General features: G+C 36.1%; 1 protein-coding gene across 5 annotated transcripts in view; it reads right to left on the reverse strand.

The window, feature by feature from the left end:
- kcnab2a (potassium voltage-gated channel subfamily A regulatory beta subunit 2a) overlaps nt 1-16,793 on the reverse strand; it is a 97,675-nt gene that overhangs the window by 11,370 nt on the left and 69,512 nt on the right. For all 5 annotated transcript variants that reach the window (XM_039673806.2, XM_039673804.2, XM_039673805.2 and 2 more), the window contains 8 exons: nt 11,997-12,040; nt 11,683-11,720; nt 10,818-10,897; nt 4,734-4,778; nt 3,364-3,408; nt 2,495-2,538; nt 2,319-2,405; nt 342-427 (listed from right to left, as the gene is read on the reverse strand). In XM_039673806.2, coding sequence (XP_039529740.1) covers nt 342-427; nt 2,319-2,405; nt 2,495-2,538; nt 3,364-3,408; nt 4,734-4,778; nt 10,818-10,897; nt 11,683-11,720; nt 11,997-12,040 — 469 coding nt within the window. The remainder of the gene's footprint in view (nt 1-341; nt 428-2,318; nt 2,406-2,494; nt 2,539-3,363; nt 3,409-4,733; nt 4,779-10,817; nt 10,898-11,682; nt 11,721-11,996; nt 12,041-16,793) is intronic.

Here is a 16,793-nt window from a genome sequence, read left to right on the forward strand (position 1 = left end):
ACTTAAGTGTGGTGCTTAAAGAGCACTTCAACTTCTACTCAAGTCACTTTTTTGATAGAGGACTTCATCTCTGAAAACCAGTAAGTATAACTTGACTGATTTGACTGAGTTGACTGAACATGAACAGAGCGTCGTTTAACACCGTCACTGTGAAACTGTTTGTCTGACTCGTTGTGGTGCTGTTTTAGGTCTCCGATACACCCTGTGTGTAAGTTTAGACTTCCTCACTGGCATCATTAGATTGAACAAGCGTTTAAGGAGCTCTTCGGGAACAAAAGCAGTCAGTGGTGATGCTGATTACAGGGGTGTGAGCATCTAAAAGTTAAGAGACTGTGACTCACCATGATTTCCATCGGACTCCAGCGTGACGTGCCCCAGTACATCGCCATTCCCTGATTGATCACATGCGTCATCGCCCGCACCGTTTCTGCCAATCAGACGGCAGATTTTCAGAGATTTACCGCACAATACATCATGTCACGGTGCCATTAGAATGCGTCACTTTGGATGAACGTGTGAAATATTAACCAGAAAAAGAAAAGATGCTCGATTAATGCAAGGTTGGGGAGTTAAAATGATAAATGGCTTCTTGAGCCTGGGGAATTTAATCAATATATGTGAGACAAAATAAACAACTCGTGCTTCAGGTCAATATGAATCTCGGCTCAAAGAACACAGCTTCAAATGAGGGCTAGGTGCCTAATAACCCACGCCAGCGATGGTCAAACATCAGTCTTATGAGCTAGACTCTCGCTTGACTAAACGAGATCTGTCTAAAAGCGAGAGAAAGAAACTGCCGAGCTCTTTCATGACAAGAACAGCAGATGTCTGCAGACCCCCGAGCTGTTTGTGTTTCAACCATTGAACTGTGAACTTTCTAAAGGGCAACTAGGCTAATAAAAGAAGATCAGATTACATCTTTGTCTTGGTTTTTAAAAGAGCAGCCACCCCTTCACCTTCACCTAAAAACATTGGTTGAGATTTAATTTAGTTTGGCGACTTACAAAAGGACGAATCGAAAAGATCGCCTCGCTGCAAGTAGCATCTCATTTTGAATAAACTTGTGTATACAATTAAAAATAAAGGTTGCAAAGGGGTTTGCAAACCAAAAGATCCTTTAATTGAACACTTCTTAAAAAAAACGTTAGTGGAATGAAAAGGGCTGTCAAACGATTAATCGCATCCAAAATAAAAGTTTGTGTTTGCATAATATATGTGGGTGCACTGTATAATTATATATATATATATATATATATATATATATATATATATAAACACACACACATGCTTGTATATATAAAATAAATATTTTCATGAATATAATGTATATAGATTTTTATACAATTTATATGATGTGTAAATATAAATATTTTATATATAAATAATATTTTTTATATATTTTATGATTTCCATATATTTTCCATATATATGAGTTCCATATATTTTTTTATATTTTATGAAACCATATATTTTATAGTTTGACTATATATATAAATACACACACATGCTTGTATATATATATAAGAAATATTTTCATGTATATAATGTATATTGATTTTTATATAATTTATATGATGTGTAAATATAAATATTTTATATATAAATAATATTTTTTTCTTAAATATATACATGCATGTGTGTGTGAATTTTTTTATAGATTCAGATTATTTTATTTCATGCCATGTCAGCAGTCAGTGCTATTTTCATGGCAAAAAATTCATTTACAAAAACATAAATATCATATAAATACAACATACAACAATACAAGTCATATTATACAATATATTTTTTTTAAATTAACATATGATAAAAAAAATCCAGAATCTTTTCAGGCATAATCTCATTAAATATGTCCTTCAAAGAAGTAACATCATAAAAGAGCCTTCTGCTTGCGTTAAGTCCAGGACAATCTAATAAAAAATGTTTGACAGATAAGGGAATTTTACAAAACATACATAAAGTTGGGTCTTCACCTTTAAGCAAAAAAGCATGGGTCAAACTTGTATGACCCATACGGCATCTGGTGTAGACCACTTGGTCAAATCTAGTTTTAAAATTGGTAGAAAGTCTGTTTGTTATTATGTATTTATATATATATAAATTATACACAGTGCACACACATATATTATGCAAACAAACTTTTATTTTGGATGTGATTAATCGCGATTAATCGTTTGATAGCCCTAGTTTCATGGATTGAAAAAAACTTTATTTTGTAATAGTGTAATCATCACCTCTCCTCAAAAAGACACATGATTTGAGGAACACACAGAACGGATGAGTTACAGTAGAACAAATGAATTGAGATTGAGATGTACCTTCCATGGGTGTGTTGGGGTCGGGTCTGTTTGCAAACACTACATCCACATATTCTAACTGCAATCTCTCCAATGATGCCTTTAAACCTACAGAAGAGTAACTCGAATCAATCCAGCACACAATTAAACCAGTTCTGCCAACTCCTGCTAATGCATATGATTTGTGGTCTACTCACCTTCTATAATGTGTTTCCTCGACAGTCCTCTCTCTGTCTCTGCTCTAGAAAACCACAGGACATGTACTGTCATGCAATTATCATTGAGGCCATCTTTAGTAAATTACATTAAAAAGACATTCCTTGGTTTGATATTAGAACTGAGGACATGATATTTTACTCAATGCAAAATATAACACTTGCTTACTGACACTTATAGAGGTACATTACCCATTCAATAAGTGAAAATTATACTTCCTGAAAGTTTCAGATTTGTATAATACTAGAGCTGCACGATTGATTATTAAAAGATCACAATCTCAATTAAAAACCCAACAATTTCATTCCTAAATAACAATTCGCCTGTGTGTGTCTAACGCTAAAATCTGTGTTGCCGTTACCACAGAGAAAGCAGTTATCATGTTTGGAAACAAATGGTCACACAGTATCATTATTTCTGTTACAAATGATATAAACACAAGTGATCATAATAGAGCAAATCACCTAATGAAAGTAACTCGCTTCCACCACTAGGTGGCAACAAGTTACTGATAAACAAATGATTTGTCATTGAATAATTCAGCCAAGAGATTTGTTCAAACATGCTGATTCATCCAGTAGTGAAACAAGTCTTTATGAGGGAGTCATTGAATCAATCAGTTTCTTTAAAAAATGTATTCACATTTATTTAACATTTTTAAATAGACTGCAGCAATTGAATTGACATTTTGTCCGAACCAATGGTAGATTACATGTTATTTTGTTTAGTTGTTTGTTGTGATCTCTGTTTGAAAAAAAAAAAAAAAAATCTTGATTCTCAGTTTAACCAGAATCATGCAGCTCTATATCATACCATTATTCATTTTATAATAAATCATAAATATACATACTTTCCACCCCAGAATATTTTGGTTGTAATGACTAAACTGGAGCGTCTGCAAAAAAGAAAAGGACAATTATTTTAAATTAGGTCACACTATTTGCAACTAACAATTTGCAATTAATTACAACTGTGTAACAGCTAGTGGTAACAATTTTTATTTCAAAGGGATGCATGTACACACACAAACACACATATACACTGTAAAAAAATATTTTCAAGATTTGTTATCACAACATATTTTCTTTTGTCAAATCAACTTAAATAATTTATTTAGTTCAGATAACATATAATTTTGAGTTTCTGATGATTAAATTAATCTCCTTCATTGTATTAACTCACTTTTTCCAGTTCAATCAACTTAAAATTTTAAGGCAACCCAGGTTACTTCATTTTTTAAGTTAAACCATCAATATTTTTTTACAGTGTACATGCACACACACACACACACACACACACACACACGCTTTTTTTATTAAGTAAAAAAATATTTTTTTACGGTATATATATATATATATATATATATATATATATATATATATATATATATATATACCGTAAAAAAATATTGTTGGTTTAACTTAAAAAATTAAGTAACCTGGTTGCCTTAAAAATTTAAGTTGATTGAACTGGAAAAAGTGAGTTAATACAATGAAGTAGAATGATTTATTCATCAGAAACTAAAAATAATAAGTTATCTGAACTAAATAAATTATTTAAGTTGATTTGACAAAAGAAAAAAAATGCTGTGATAACAAATCTTGAAAATATTTTTTTACAGTGTATATATATATATATATATATATATATATATATAGGTCTAGCAGATTTATCTCACTTCCACTCACAAACTATAACTAAGAAGGCCCCCACACACATACACACACACACACACACACACACACACACAATGTGAGGGGTTGTGGGTCCTGATATTGATGCACACTGACTAGCAGGATGACTAAGCATCACAACCATGCCAAACACACACACACACACACACACACACACACACACACACACACACTCTTTCCAGCAGAGAGCTCAGTTACGCTTCATCTCATTATGCAGAAACAGTGAGAGCCCACCCTGCTTTAAATTAAAACATCTTAATAAGGGCTTCTATTAGCCATGGACGTCCTTTAGCTTGCGTTACACAAACATACATCAGGACATCAACTGCACAACAAACACACACACACACGACCGCTGTATAATTCAATATCCTGATGGGACATAGCAGCAGGCCTTTAATAATTTATGCTTTTGCCCCGTCTTGGGTTGCGGTGGCACAATCTCGGAGGCACTGGGCCGAGTTATCAGCACAAGATAAGAGACGGCCGAAGGAAATGAAAAGCTGTATGCTGTTAATGAACATACCTCCATCCTTTCTTCTTTATGATGTTGCCGAGCACCATCTCCGCCCTGCAACAGAAACCCAGATGGTTATCGGACTAATCCGTCATCATACTGACATCTACAGCCAACAGGACGGGCCACTGAAAGGCTGTAAATCACCACAGCAATATAATACAATTCATGTAAATTAAAAAGCACACTTCAATGCCAATGCAAATGATTATTTTCATATTCGGTGTGGTTCCTTGCCATAAACCAGACACACATTTCATGATTCTTGCGAGTAGGTGTAATTCGGATCTCGATTCAATTCAATATTGATTCATTTTGATATATATATCAGGTAGAGCACATGTAAATCTAATGCTACACTCTAGAGTTTATTTATCTATCAATCAAGCTATAGATCCCTGATGCAAACAGCTGTATATTAAATATCCATAATGTTCCCTCTGGCTTTGATTGTCATGTCATGCATCAATCTGCATGAGTGTGGACTGGCACATTGTTGAGAACGATGCTGTGAACCTCAGACAGCACAATCATGGATTATTCATGGACTGTCTGATCCTTATCACACACACACACACACACACAAAAATAATGACAAGAGTTTCTTAAACCTAAAGGTGTGGCTATAGCTTTACACGATTTCTGCTCAATGACTTTTGGTTGCTTTGTAACGCATGCATTGGTTGAAGCCGAGGCTACGCAAGGCTAGCATCTCCAGTTACAGTTGGAGAGAGTGCAGACATTAGGCGATAAGGCATGTGAATGAGTAATTAACACACACCTGAGTGCTAAGAGCATCTTTAACTCCCTGAGAAGTGTGTCTACTTTATATTTGCAGACAGGGAGGAGTGTCAGTAACAGCCTGGAGACTAAAAGGCTCTCTGGCAGCCATTAGTGGTGCTGAGGGTGCTAATTGAGCCCAAAGATGATACAGATCGGGTTGTGATTTTCCCCGGTGAGTGAGATCTCTAGTCAATGAACCGTAGTACTGTAATACGGTCAACGCTCCAAGACGCCACAAATCCCACTGCTTTACTATTAATCTCTCTTAAAAATCCTTCTGGAATCTTGTTTTTCCTTTCAAATGTTGGATGTTATGGCCAGGGATATTTTTAAAAGACCACTTTAGTGCTTCTCTTTGCCATATAGTGAAAGTGAATGAAGCAAGATGCTGTCTAATCAACTAATGTTACAATATATATCCCCTAATTATTAACACTTTAACAATGAAGTTAGGGAAAATGTTTTCATTCATTGAAATAAATTTGACGTAAAATAACTAAAACAAAAAAAGTATCTAAAACAATTTTAACCAAAATTAAAATTGTTAAAGGTGCAGTATGTAAGAATGACAACTAGTGGTCGAAATAGGTACTGCAGTCACTTCAAAATATCGGAGATCGTCGTTTCTCCCGCCACCTGCTCCTCAGACTGGACACCGCTCACACGGGTTGCCAGTTTGAGTATACGCAACAGGAACGAGCACAATGGACAATGAAAATTGGCAAATTGGCAACGTGCAATATCACAGACCAAAACAATAACAAACATTCCAGCCTGAAAACGCACACTAGCAGTAGAAGTGTTTTTCAGAGAAATGATTATGTGAACTTGGCATGTTTTCTCAATATATTCAAACATATTATGGTATTTTTATGCTTTAGTAGAGTGAAAAAGTTAAATACAGCACATTTAACCTGGCAACTACTTGAAATAAAATAAGTTGAAGTACTAAAATCACTAAAACTGAAATAGATGTAAATTAAATTTATATAGAAATGATTAAAAACCACAAAAAATGAAACTAAAACTATGAAAACTAAAAACTAAAGTGAAATATATAAAAATAAAAGCTAATTCAAACTATGAATAAATACCATAACAGTATTTAAAATACAATAGTCATCAGGTTAACCAACATTGCAATTTATTTTGTTATGGACAAACAGCTCTAAAGGTAAATCTCTAAATGAAATATAGAGTCAGACCGATATATCGGCAGGCAGATATTATCAGCCGATATTAGGCATTTTCTAAAATATCGGTATCGGCAGTTATAATGGTCGATAAATGAATATTTCAAAAATAAAATAAAAATGGACGAATCAGGCATCAACCATGTCATGAGTGTTGTCAAAAAGTGCAGGTAAAGGGATAAGCAAGCTGACATTGTAATTATAAGGTAGCTTATAACCATAAGGCAATGTAGGGACTAATTATTATTTTATTTATCAGAACTTTAATATATTTTGATGTTGTGACAATAGAAACAAGTTTCTTTTTAAAATGCATTATCATATTATTTTAGTTGAAACTCATAAATAAATAACTAATGTTCGGGAAATCTGTTTCTGAAATAAAAATAACATCGGCCGATATATCGGATTTTAAAACCAACAATTATTTGTATCAGTATCGGCCTTCAAAATCCTTTATCGGTCGGGCTCTAATAAAGGTGGTCATTATCATAAAATAAACCCAAGCACAACCAACATAAAGCAAACCTGCTTTAAATAATCCATCTTATACTGTATATGCATGGCTGTGTGCATATAAATAAAGAAATTAGGCAATATTATAAAAAATATCTGACCACAGATGAGCTGTGACTGACCATTCAGAATCAAGCATTCCAGAGTTGTGTAGCCAATCCATCAAAAAGATGGATGAGCATTGATTCAGTGTTTCATGAAAACAGAACGCTGTGGTGCTTTGATTTAGTGGTCATTAGCTGAAAAGAGCGCTTCATTAATCCACATGAATGTACGGCCCACCACTTTCTAAAAACAAGTCCACAACTTCAAAGCTGTGAATGTGAGCTGCTCATCTTCAGGAGGACATCTGAATATGAATGCTAGTGTTCTTGTGTTAGCATGTCGAACACAGATGCGTGAGGGGGCGACTCAGCCTGTGTTTTTGTTTGCTTATGTGCGAGGGAGAGAAAGACAGAGAGAGAGGTGACAGAAGCTGATGTGTGTACATGCCAGGGCAGATACCACCACACATGTGTGTAAGAGATGAGATGTATTTAAGCCGGGGTGTTTGACCGCAGATGCTGCCAGAGCCGTGTTTATTCCAAACGGATAAATAAAGCAGACCTTCCCACTCATCTCACCCCATCAGTGATGCCCACGCCTAGCATTGAGCTAATGACAGTGCACATTACCAACCGCTATCCTCACCTAATTTGCACAGTTTATTTATGAAACATCATGTGTCGGGAAACTTTCCTTGTATAGAGGAAGGAAAAAGTGTGTTTTAAAATGGATTCACAGCTGAAATTAACCCATTGATTCACACGCGCGTTACTGTCAGGATATAAATCTCTCAAATTGGAAATAAACTGTATCTCAGGAGCAGGGTCCAAAATTAAGACGAAAACTACTAGGGCTGGGTATTGACACAAATTTCACAATTTGATTCAATTTTGATTCACAAGCTTGCAATTCGATTCGATTTCGATTCCGATTCGATTCAATATCGATTATTTTGGATATCAGTTACAATAAATGGCAAATTTTCTCAAGGGAATCAAATCTCTTAACTAATGCTGTAAACTATGGGAGTCTAGTTGGGCTTCATTAGCCTAATATGAAGGTAATAATGAACACTTAAATTACACTTTTATTTATTTTTATAATAAGAAGATTATATGAAATATAAACATTTAAATGGTGGCTGTCATAAAAACTTGCCAGATTTATTCAAATATGCATTAAATATTAAAGAACATTAAGATTATAATGCATATGTAATATGGTGTATATATTTAGCTAAATGCTCCTCTCTAGAGTTATTTTTTCTAGCTGACTAACGAGTTTATGTGGGTTTTCTGAGGTAAATATGACGATGACATTGATTACAAGCTGTTTGACTGACGTCTTTCCACGGTTGAAACGCTGATTGAGCGAAAACTTTGAAAAACAATATTTAGGACAATATACATATATTAGTGCTGTCAAACGATTAAAATATTTAATCGCGATTAATCGCATTGATGTCAGGGTTAACTCATGATTAATCGCAGATTGGTATCTATTCTAAATGTCTCTTGATTTCTTTTTGTCCCATTATTTTTTTTCATTTTAATGCTCTTATCAACATGTAAAAGTGGATCGGCTTGCTTTGCTTTGCTTTGTGTTTTTTATTGAAAACAACGTTGGCATATACGGTGTTCAATTTCACGCTAACATTCTCTCACACAATGCAACACTGTCCATCAATAAAAGAGTGAAAGAAATACTGACGAGGTCCTGATATTGACGAGGGGGCGGAGAATTCGCATCATCTCTGTGTGTGTGTGTGTGTGTGTGTGTGCATGGGCATCAAGTGGTATTTTCAGACTGGACATGCTGCGATGATGATAGATCTCACTTGTTTGAAACATTAAGAGATGCTATCATTTCAAGATCCAACTAGAAGCAATAATCAAGTCTGAAAGCATAAAAATAAATGCACAGAGACCTTCCCTGATCTGGTGGCTTTGCACTAAGTCTTTATGACAAGTTCAACACAAACTCCCACGCAAGACACAGACGAGGAACACCATTTCCAATGATGCCCTGAGTCAGCTGCCATTTGAATGTTCATTCCCCTTTTGAAATGACCCCCAGTTTTAAAGAAAACTTGAGAGTTCATGCTAAAAGAATCAAATGAAATTATAAAACTGACAACTAGCTTTGACATTTTCTAAAGAGCAGCACCAGCACCACAATGCTGTGAGTATACGAGAAAACACTACCATTATATTTGAAATAAAAACTGCTTAAAGGTGGTCTGCAAATGTTATGTAACCTTCTTCAAATACTACATTACTTAATGAGTAACTAAACACTAAATCAACTTTTTTTAGTTAATGATCTGCAAGAATGGATCTTTATTAATACCAGTAATTGATTCGAATAACTTTTTTGACATTTGTTTATAGTGTTTATTTCTACAATATAGACCTTATTCAGAGCAGCGCCATGACAGGTATGAAAGTGAGGCTGTGAGGGATAGACGTACCGTGTTTCCAATGGCATCCGCTGTAAAAAGCTGAATAAAGCGGCTAGATTACTTACAATTTTCCACAGCTTACATTGTCGGGAGTTTTTTGTCAACTGACATTTCTTTGAAAGATATTTTTCCAGTGTTTCATGAGCAGAACAATCCGAAAACACATTAAATAACAGTACAGCCCATTGAAGAGATGCAAGTCTATCCCTCACAGCCTCGCTTTCATTCTCATTAAAAATCAAAGATGGCGCTGCCGTGAATAAGGCGTATGTGGTGAAAAAAAGTCTTAGTGCTGCCCTCTTCAGGTTGAACGGTGGCTACTGCAGTTGAATTTTCCTATTGGATGTTCCGCACTTCGTGACGTACGCAGGTTCCAGCTCACCCTTGGCAGTATAAAAACCATCTTTTGTGTCGTCAAAACCACTGTAGCGAGTCAGGAATTGGAATTGTGAGTATTGAAAACGATCATGATAGAGTGTTTTAGCATCTATTTCGTCCCCTCTATCTCCGCTGGGGTCCGCCCACTTTTTCAACATTTTCAAATATTGCCAGTGGGTGGAGTCAAGCTCTGACAGGGGTTTAGCTACCCTTTAAAGGGGACGTATAATGCTATTTCATGCATTCTGACTTATTTACACTGTCAAAGTGTTGGATTCTCATGCAAAAAATGCAAAAAAAATAAATAAATAAAAGCGAGTTCAAGTTCAGGTTTATCTGAATGTACACGCACCGCGCCACTGAGTTTAGACCAGGTGTTTTCTGGTCAGTGGCACAATTGTTTTCTGGAACTGTAAAATAGCACCAGGGATTGTTTGCGCCGGGACACGCCTCCTTTTGGAGCGCAATTTCATTCCCTAGTTTACGGCGTGCGTCTGTGGAGGGAAAAGTCCGCTTTGCACGGGTGCAAAATATGAGTGTGCAAAGTCAATTGTGCTGGGTGCAAGATAGGGCTCTATATGTACTCGAGGTTAACATGAGACTGACCTTAATAACTACACAAGATAACCAAAAAGAACATATTTCAGCACATGGCAAAACTACAGTCTACAAATAATAATTTGATGGGGTGAGCTGTGTTCATTTTGGCGTACTCACTTTCCAGCAGCGTAGACCTCTGCCGTGTCGAACAGATTGATCCCGTTCTCATACGCCAGAGTCATCAGCTGCTCTGCCATCTGCCAGACGGATTGAAGAGAGAGGAATACAGTATTCAAGGTGTTGCATTAAAAGCTGTATTCTGCATTGTGCCAGTCTGTAAGTCATCTTGTGTGTTTAAGTACATTTGCAGTATGTGCTGGCGTGCATATAGTGCATAAGCAGACAAAAAAATAACATCTATTATTCAATATTTAATATCAAAGCACTATAAAAAATGTTGATACATCCACCGAATAGTTTTGTGAACACAACAATAAGTCGAACAGTGGTTCAGGGAGGAATATTATGTAATCACATTTTCTTTTTTTCAGCCTTAAATTTAAAAAGGTAAATTTAGGATGTTTTCATGCATTTTAAGGATCCATAGACATTGTAATTAAGGTTTAATTTACCTAAAAAAAGAAAGATTTTCATCATTTTACTAACTATCATTATTTCTGGTTCTAAACCAGTTTATTTTTCATCCATATTTAATTATAAACCTTCAAATGTGTTGTGCTGCAGTCATGAGACAGATTATTTTTGACATCAATGGTATCAAACTTGAATGACCACAAGATTAAATGAGATTTGAGAGCTGATTTTTCCTCATTCATACTTCAGAATATTTGGAATATAACACATGGACTACCTTGATACTGTTCAAGGTTTAACAATATAAAATGACATTGTGTTCCATGAAATAAATGAAAATAAAATACATAAAAATGGTTTAGAAGTAGATGACAGGATATTTTTGGGTGAAGTATCACTGTAAGTGTTCTCACAAGAACATTAAAGTTCACATCGTGGCTCATCATACCTCATCTGTGATCTGTCCTCCAAACGTCACCCATGTTCCTGTAAAGAGATCTAGAATCAGTCACTGCTTTTCACAAGATAAACGAGGTTTAAATGATTATCAGTGATCCACCAATGACACTGACGAGTAAAGCCTTAAGATGAAGCTGCAGATAACATGGATAATCTTTAATTCCCTGCTGAAGTGAACAGAAACACACCGGCTGGATGGTTGTCTACCACTAATAGCATCTGGTAGTTTGAAAAAAGAAGAAACTACAAAACTTGTATTTGGTTTCTTTACAATAGGCCTTGATCAAGAAGCCGTAAACTCACCTAATCCAAGACACGAGACTCTCAGGCCAGACTTCCCCAAGTTTCTGGAAAAAAAGGAAATGATTAATAGGTTTTAACCTGCTTTCTTTATCACTTTGTTCAATCTAGAAGTCAGCGTCAGATCATTGGAGTACTAAATGAGACTGTCAGCTTTGGCCGTCCCAACCTCGAAAAGAAAAAAAGCTCCTTCCGTGCCCTTTCCTACATCGGATGAGAGTAATCGCTCGACTGAGGAAAAGGAAATTATTATAAAATGCAGAAGGTAAGGAGTGTGAGATTTCTGATTTTTGTTACAACTATAAACTTTGACAACGAAAAATCTGTATTAGCTTATTATAATACTCTAATCTTTCAAAATGTAATGCATGCATTTGAATGTTTAATGATTTTTAAAAGATAGAAAGATGATAATAGATAGATAGATAGATAGATAGATAGATAGATAGATAGATAGATAGAGAGATAGATAGATAGACACAGAAGATTATGATTCAAATGTAAAATGCTTAAAATTACAGAAAATCCCATGAAAATACTGAAACTTGGCAATGATAATTAAAGGGATAGTTCACTTTGAAATTAATTGTTGGTATGTTTTATCTTACCTCAAGGGCATCCAAGATGTCTTTGTTTCCACAGCATTTTTAATTTTGACATTTTTTGGTCAAACCGGTGTTGTCAGTCATATAATGGAGGTCTATGGTCACCACCTCAAAAAGCATGCACAGAGAAGACAAATTAAACATGATTTAATGACTCGTACATGTAAGTACACATTGATGGCCTGAGACACGAAACGAGCGGTTTGTGTGAGAAAACGAACAGTGTTTATATAGTTTTTACCTCTTGTTAACAGCCGTCAAACTGATCTGAATCAGATGTCCAACTGAACCGAACTGAACCGTCTGCAGACGTTACGCCGGAAGTGATCTCTCGAGCGTCTACGTCACGCATCTGTATAAACAAAGAGTGACGTAGACGAGCGAGAGATCACTTCCGGCGTAATATTGAACTGATTCAGTTCGGTTCAGTTGGACATCTGATTCAGATCAGTGCACGTAGCTGTTAACAAGAGGTAAAAACTAAATAAATACGGTTAGTTTTCTCACACAAACCGCTCGTTTCGTGTCTTAGGCCATCAATGTGTGCTTACATTTACGAGTCATTAAATCATGTTTAATTTGGACTTCTCTGTGCATGCTCTTTGAGGTGGTGACCATAGACCTCCATTATATGACTGGCAGACAACACCGGTTTGACCTTAAAATATCAAAATTAAAAATACTTTGGAAACAAAGACACCTACATCTTGGATGCCCTTGGGGTAAGATAAAACATATCAAAAATTAATTTCAAAGTGAACTATCCCTTTAATACATTACAGGTATTTATGCTGCAACCCACAAAGCCTTTGCTAGCTTTGGTCCATTAAAACCACTATTCATCAGCATGCATTTCCATTTATTCATGTAGCTGACACTTTTAATCCAAAGCGACTTACAATTGCTATATACAGGGGTTGGACAATGAAACTGAAACACTGGCCAATGTTGGAGGTTTCACATCTATATGCCTGGCGGCCAATCTTCAGAGTGAAGCACGGGTGGATCAGTGATGGTTTGAGCTCCAGTATCATGACAATCCTGATTGTATTTGATGGACACGACACTGCCGAGGACTACCAAACCCTTCTGGAGGATCATGAGCACCTGATGCTCAAACCGCTCAAACCGCATGATCATGCACCAACACACACAGCAAGACTTGTGACAGAAGGTTTTGATGAAGATGAAAGTGACGTTGAACATCTCCCATGGTCTGACAGTCACCAGATCTGAATATTATTGAGGTGTTTTGGAGGAGCGAGTCCACCAGCATCATATAGTGACCTGGACACTGTTCTGGAAGAGGAACGGCTCATAATCCCTCTGGTCACTGTGAAGGACTTGTATCTGTCAATTGGTGCTGTATTTGGATGCAAAATGAGGCCCTCACCATTCTAACAAATTATTGTGTTGTAAGACCAGGTGTTTCAGTTTCATTGTCCAACCCCTGTATGTCAGAGGTTGGGCGCCTCTGGAGCAACTAGGGGTTAAGTGTCTTGCTCAGGGACACATTGGTGTCTCACAGTGGATTCGAACCCGGGTCTCTCACACCAAAGGCATGTGTCGCCATCACCACCCCATGCATTGATTAATCCCATGGCATGTAGCAAAAAAGGAAAAAGAAAAGTGCAACCAAATCAAATGCTGGTGCGACCAACTGAGAAAGTAGGTAGCACCAGTTCAACCACTGGAAAAGTTAGTCTGGAGTCCAGTCATGTATGCTTTTTACAGCTACTGTCTCCATCAAACCAGAAAAGCACTGAGAAGGACTGAGTTCTCAATGGCCTGTAGGTCTTTGGACTCAACTTTCCTTTATTTACTTTTTGTGTTGTTTTAGCTTTCCGAATTGTATCCCCTACAACAACTGTCAAATTGAGAGATATAACCCAGCCTTAAGTGTGTAGTGTCTGTACATGAATACGGAAGTGTGTAACTGGGATTATAGATGATATATCAAGCTGTCTGTGTGTAGGAGTGCAAGGCATGTGTGTGCGTGTTTCTGTAAGAGTGAGTGGGGTTTTTGTGTGTGTTTGTGTGGGGGTGTCTATGCTGGATTAGAAACATGTAGGTGTCCGGTGGCAGAATTCAATGAAAGGCCACACATCGCATTGGATCTGAAAAGTAACCTGCAGATCGGACATTTTCTTTTCTTTTCATGAGATCCTATTCATGGGAACGTGGCAATTTCTCCAGGCACGTCAGCACAAAAGTTTGGTTCATTTTTAAGCACGGTTTCCTGTAGATGAGTATGAATATTGAAGTTAATAAGCAAATGTCTTTATCTGCCAGGCATAATGCACTAGGAGAAAAAATAATGAGCATCTGCTCACATCTAGTTTTGCAATTAACATGGTGCAAAAAGAGTAAAGAGCATGTGGATAATCAACAATGGGCAGGTCAGTGTCAAAATGTTGGTAACTTTTTAATTAGACCTTGTGGCGAGACAGATTGTAGAACATATGCATAACAACATGGTTCAGTAAATTCAGTGTAAATACATCTTGTGTGTTATTCTGCCGCTGTATAAAATATCTTAAATATGAAGAGTCATCAGTCATCAAGACAGAATTGCAAAAACAATTATTCTAGTCTGAGCCAATGTTGTTGTGTGGAGTTAAGATGAGCTGTGTCTTTATAGCATCAACAACAATATCGCCTCTAAAGGGTCTCTAATGGGAAACACACACACTTCCTAGACAATAAAATATATGCATGTGCTGTACATGACGGAAGACCATATTTATAAGTGGAAAACTGCTGACTTTTTGAGGGGTTTGAAATCAATATCAAGAGGAATAACAGTGTTAACCCTCAGGTGCTCATCGATTCGGAGTCACACTTGTTATCCTCCCGGTCAAAAGTGACCGGACACCTAAAAATTAAAATTTCCTCCATCCCAGTAAAACCAATGCAATTTATTTTTGTTCTAAAATATTTATTCTATGTTATTTAGTATTTTGAGACAATTTGATTGAATTTATTATTATTTATGCAATATTTATGGTCTATTTTTGCCATGGAAAAATATATATATATTTCTATATATATATATTATTTTTTTCAAAAAATTATTAATGCAATATTTTAGTTTAATATAGAGTCTAGGCCTTCAGAAAGAAATTTTTTTTTTAAATTTTTTTTGGTCAATTTCCCATTCATTTCCTATGGGTCGGTCATTTTTGACCGAAGACCACAAGTGTGACTATTCTTTTTTCGACCACTTAGCACGCTCGGATCATGACCTCAATTTTTTTTTTTGTATTCACATACACAATGCCATAAAAGTCACCAAGTTTCATAACAGTCCGATGAAGCTGTGATTTTTAGAAATTCAAAACAGAAGAAAAGAGCACCTGAGGGTTAATCCTCCCCTGAAATAATAAGTTATTGAAATAACAATAATAGATCAAATAATAAGCAGATCCAGGTAAAAGTGCCTGGACTGAAGGTACAAGTAAATCGAAAGACAATCTGGTGTTTTCAGGGCCAGTAAACTCTCAGTGTTTCTTTGTTATCAGTGTTGTGTTGAATATTTCACAGGCTGGATGTGAATACTGCATGATGGACAGTTGCCCAGTCCCAACTGGACCCAGGTGCAGCGCTGGAGATTGGGTTTTCCAGGAGTCAGCAGAGATCAAGCCAGAGGTCAATAAATGTTACCTGTGTCTTTTAGTCAGGTTAACGACATGCAGAGGACACGGACGGTCAGGTTTGTTTACGAAGCAGAGGGAGTTCAACTTTTCAGAGTTCAGATGACTGCGGTCTCTGTAGGACTGTGACTGCTTCAGTTCAACTCAAAACATCAGGACATCTCACTCTAAAAGTAGAACGTGATTTGTCAAAACAATGGTCAATTTTTTATTTTATTTGCAAAGTTGTAAATAAAACAGATTGTTGCAATACATTTTACAAGAAAATACTATTTCAGTCTTTCCACTTAATTTCACATTTAATTTAATGTGCTACTTGCCATCTTTGTCATTTAAACAAACTAAATACTAGCGATTACTGAGTGAAAATTGTGTCTGCACCAATTTTGTTTCCCAGTACAAATTTGTCAGGCATTAAAGAATCAAGTCACCCCCCCAAAAAATTAAATCCTGTCATAATTTACTCACCCTCATGTCTTTCGTTATGGCAGAAATGCTATTGGTTCCAATTGTCATTGACATGAAACCCTTGGTGCAAAATG

This window comes from Pimephales promelas, chromosome 21 (assembly GCF_988280905.1).
Source record: "Pimephales promelas chromosome 21, fPimPro1.hap1.1, whole genome shotgun sequence".
In the NCBI taxonomy this organism is placed as follows: domain Eukaryota; kingdom Metazoa; phylum Chordata; class Actinopteri; order Cypriniformes; family Leuciscidae; genus Pimephales; species Pimephales promelas.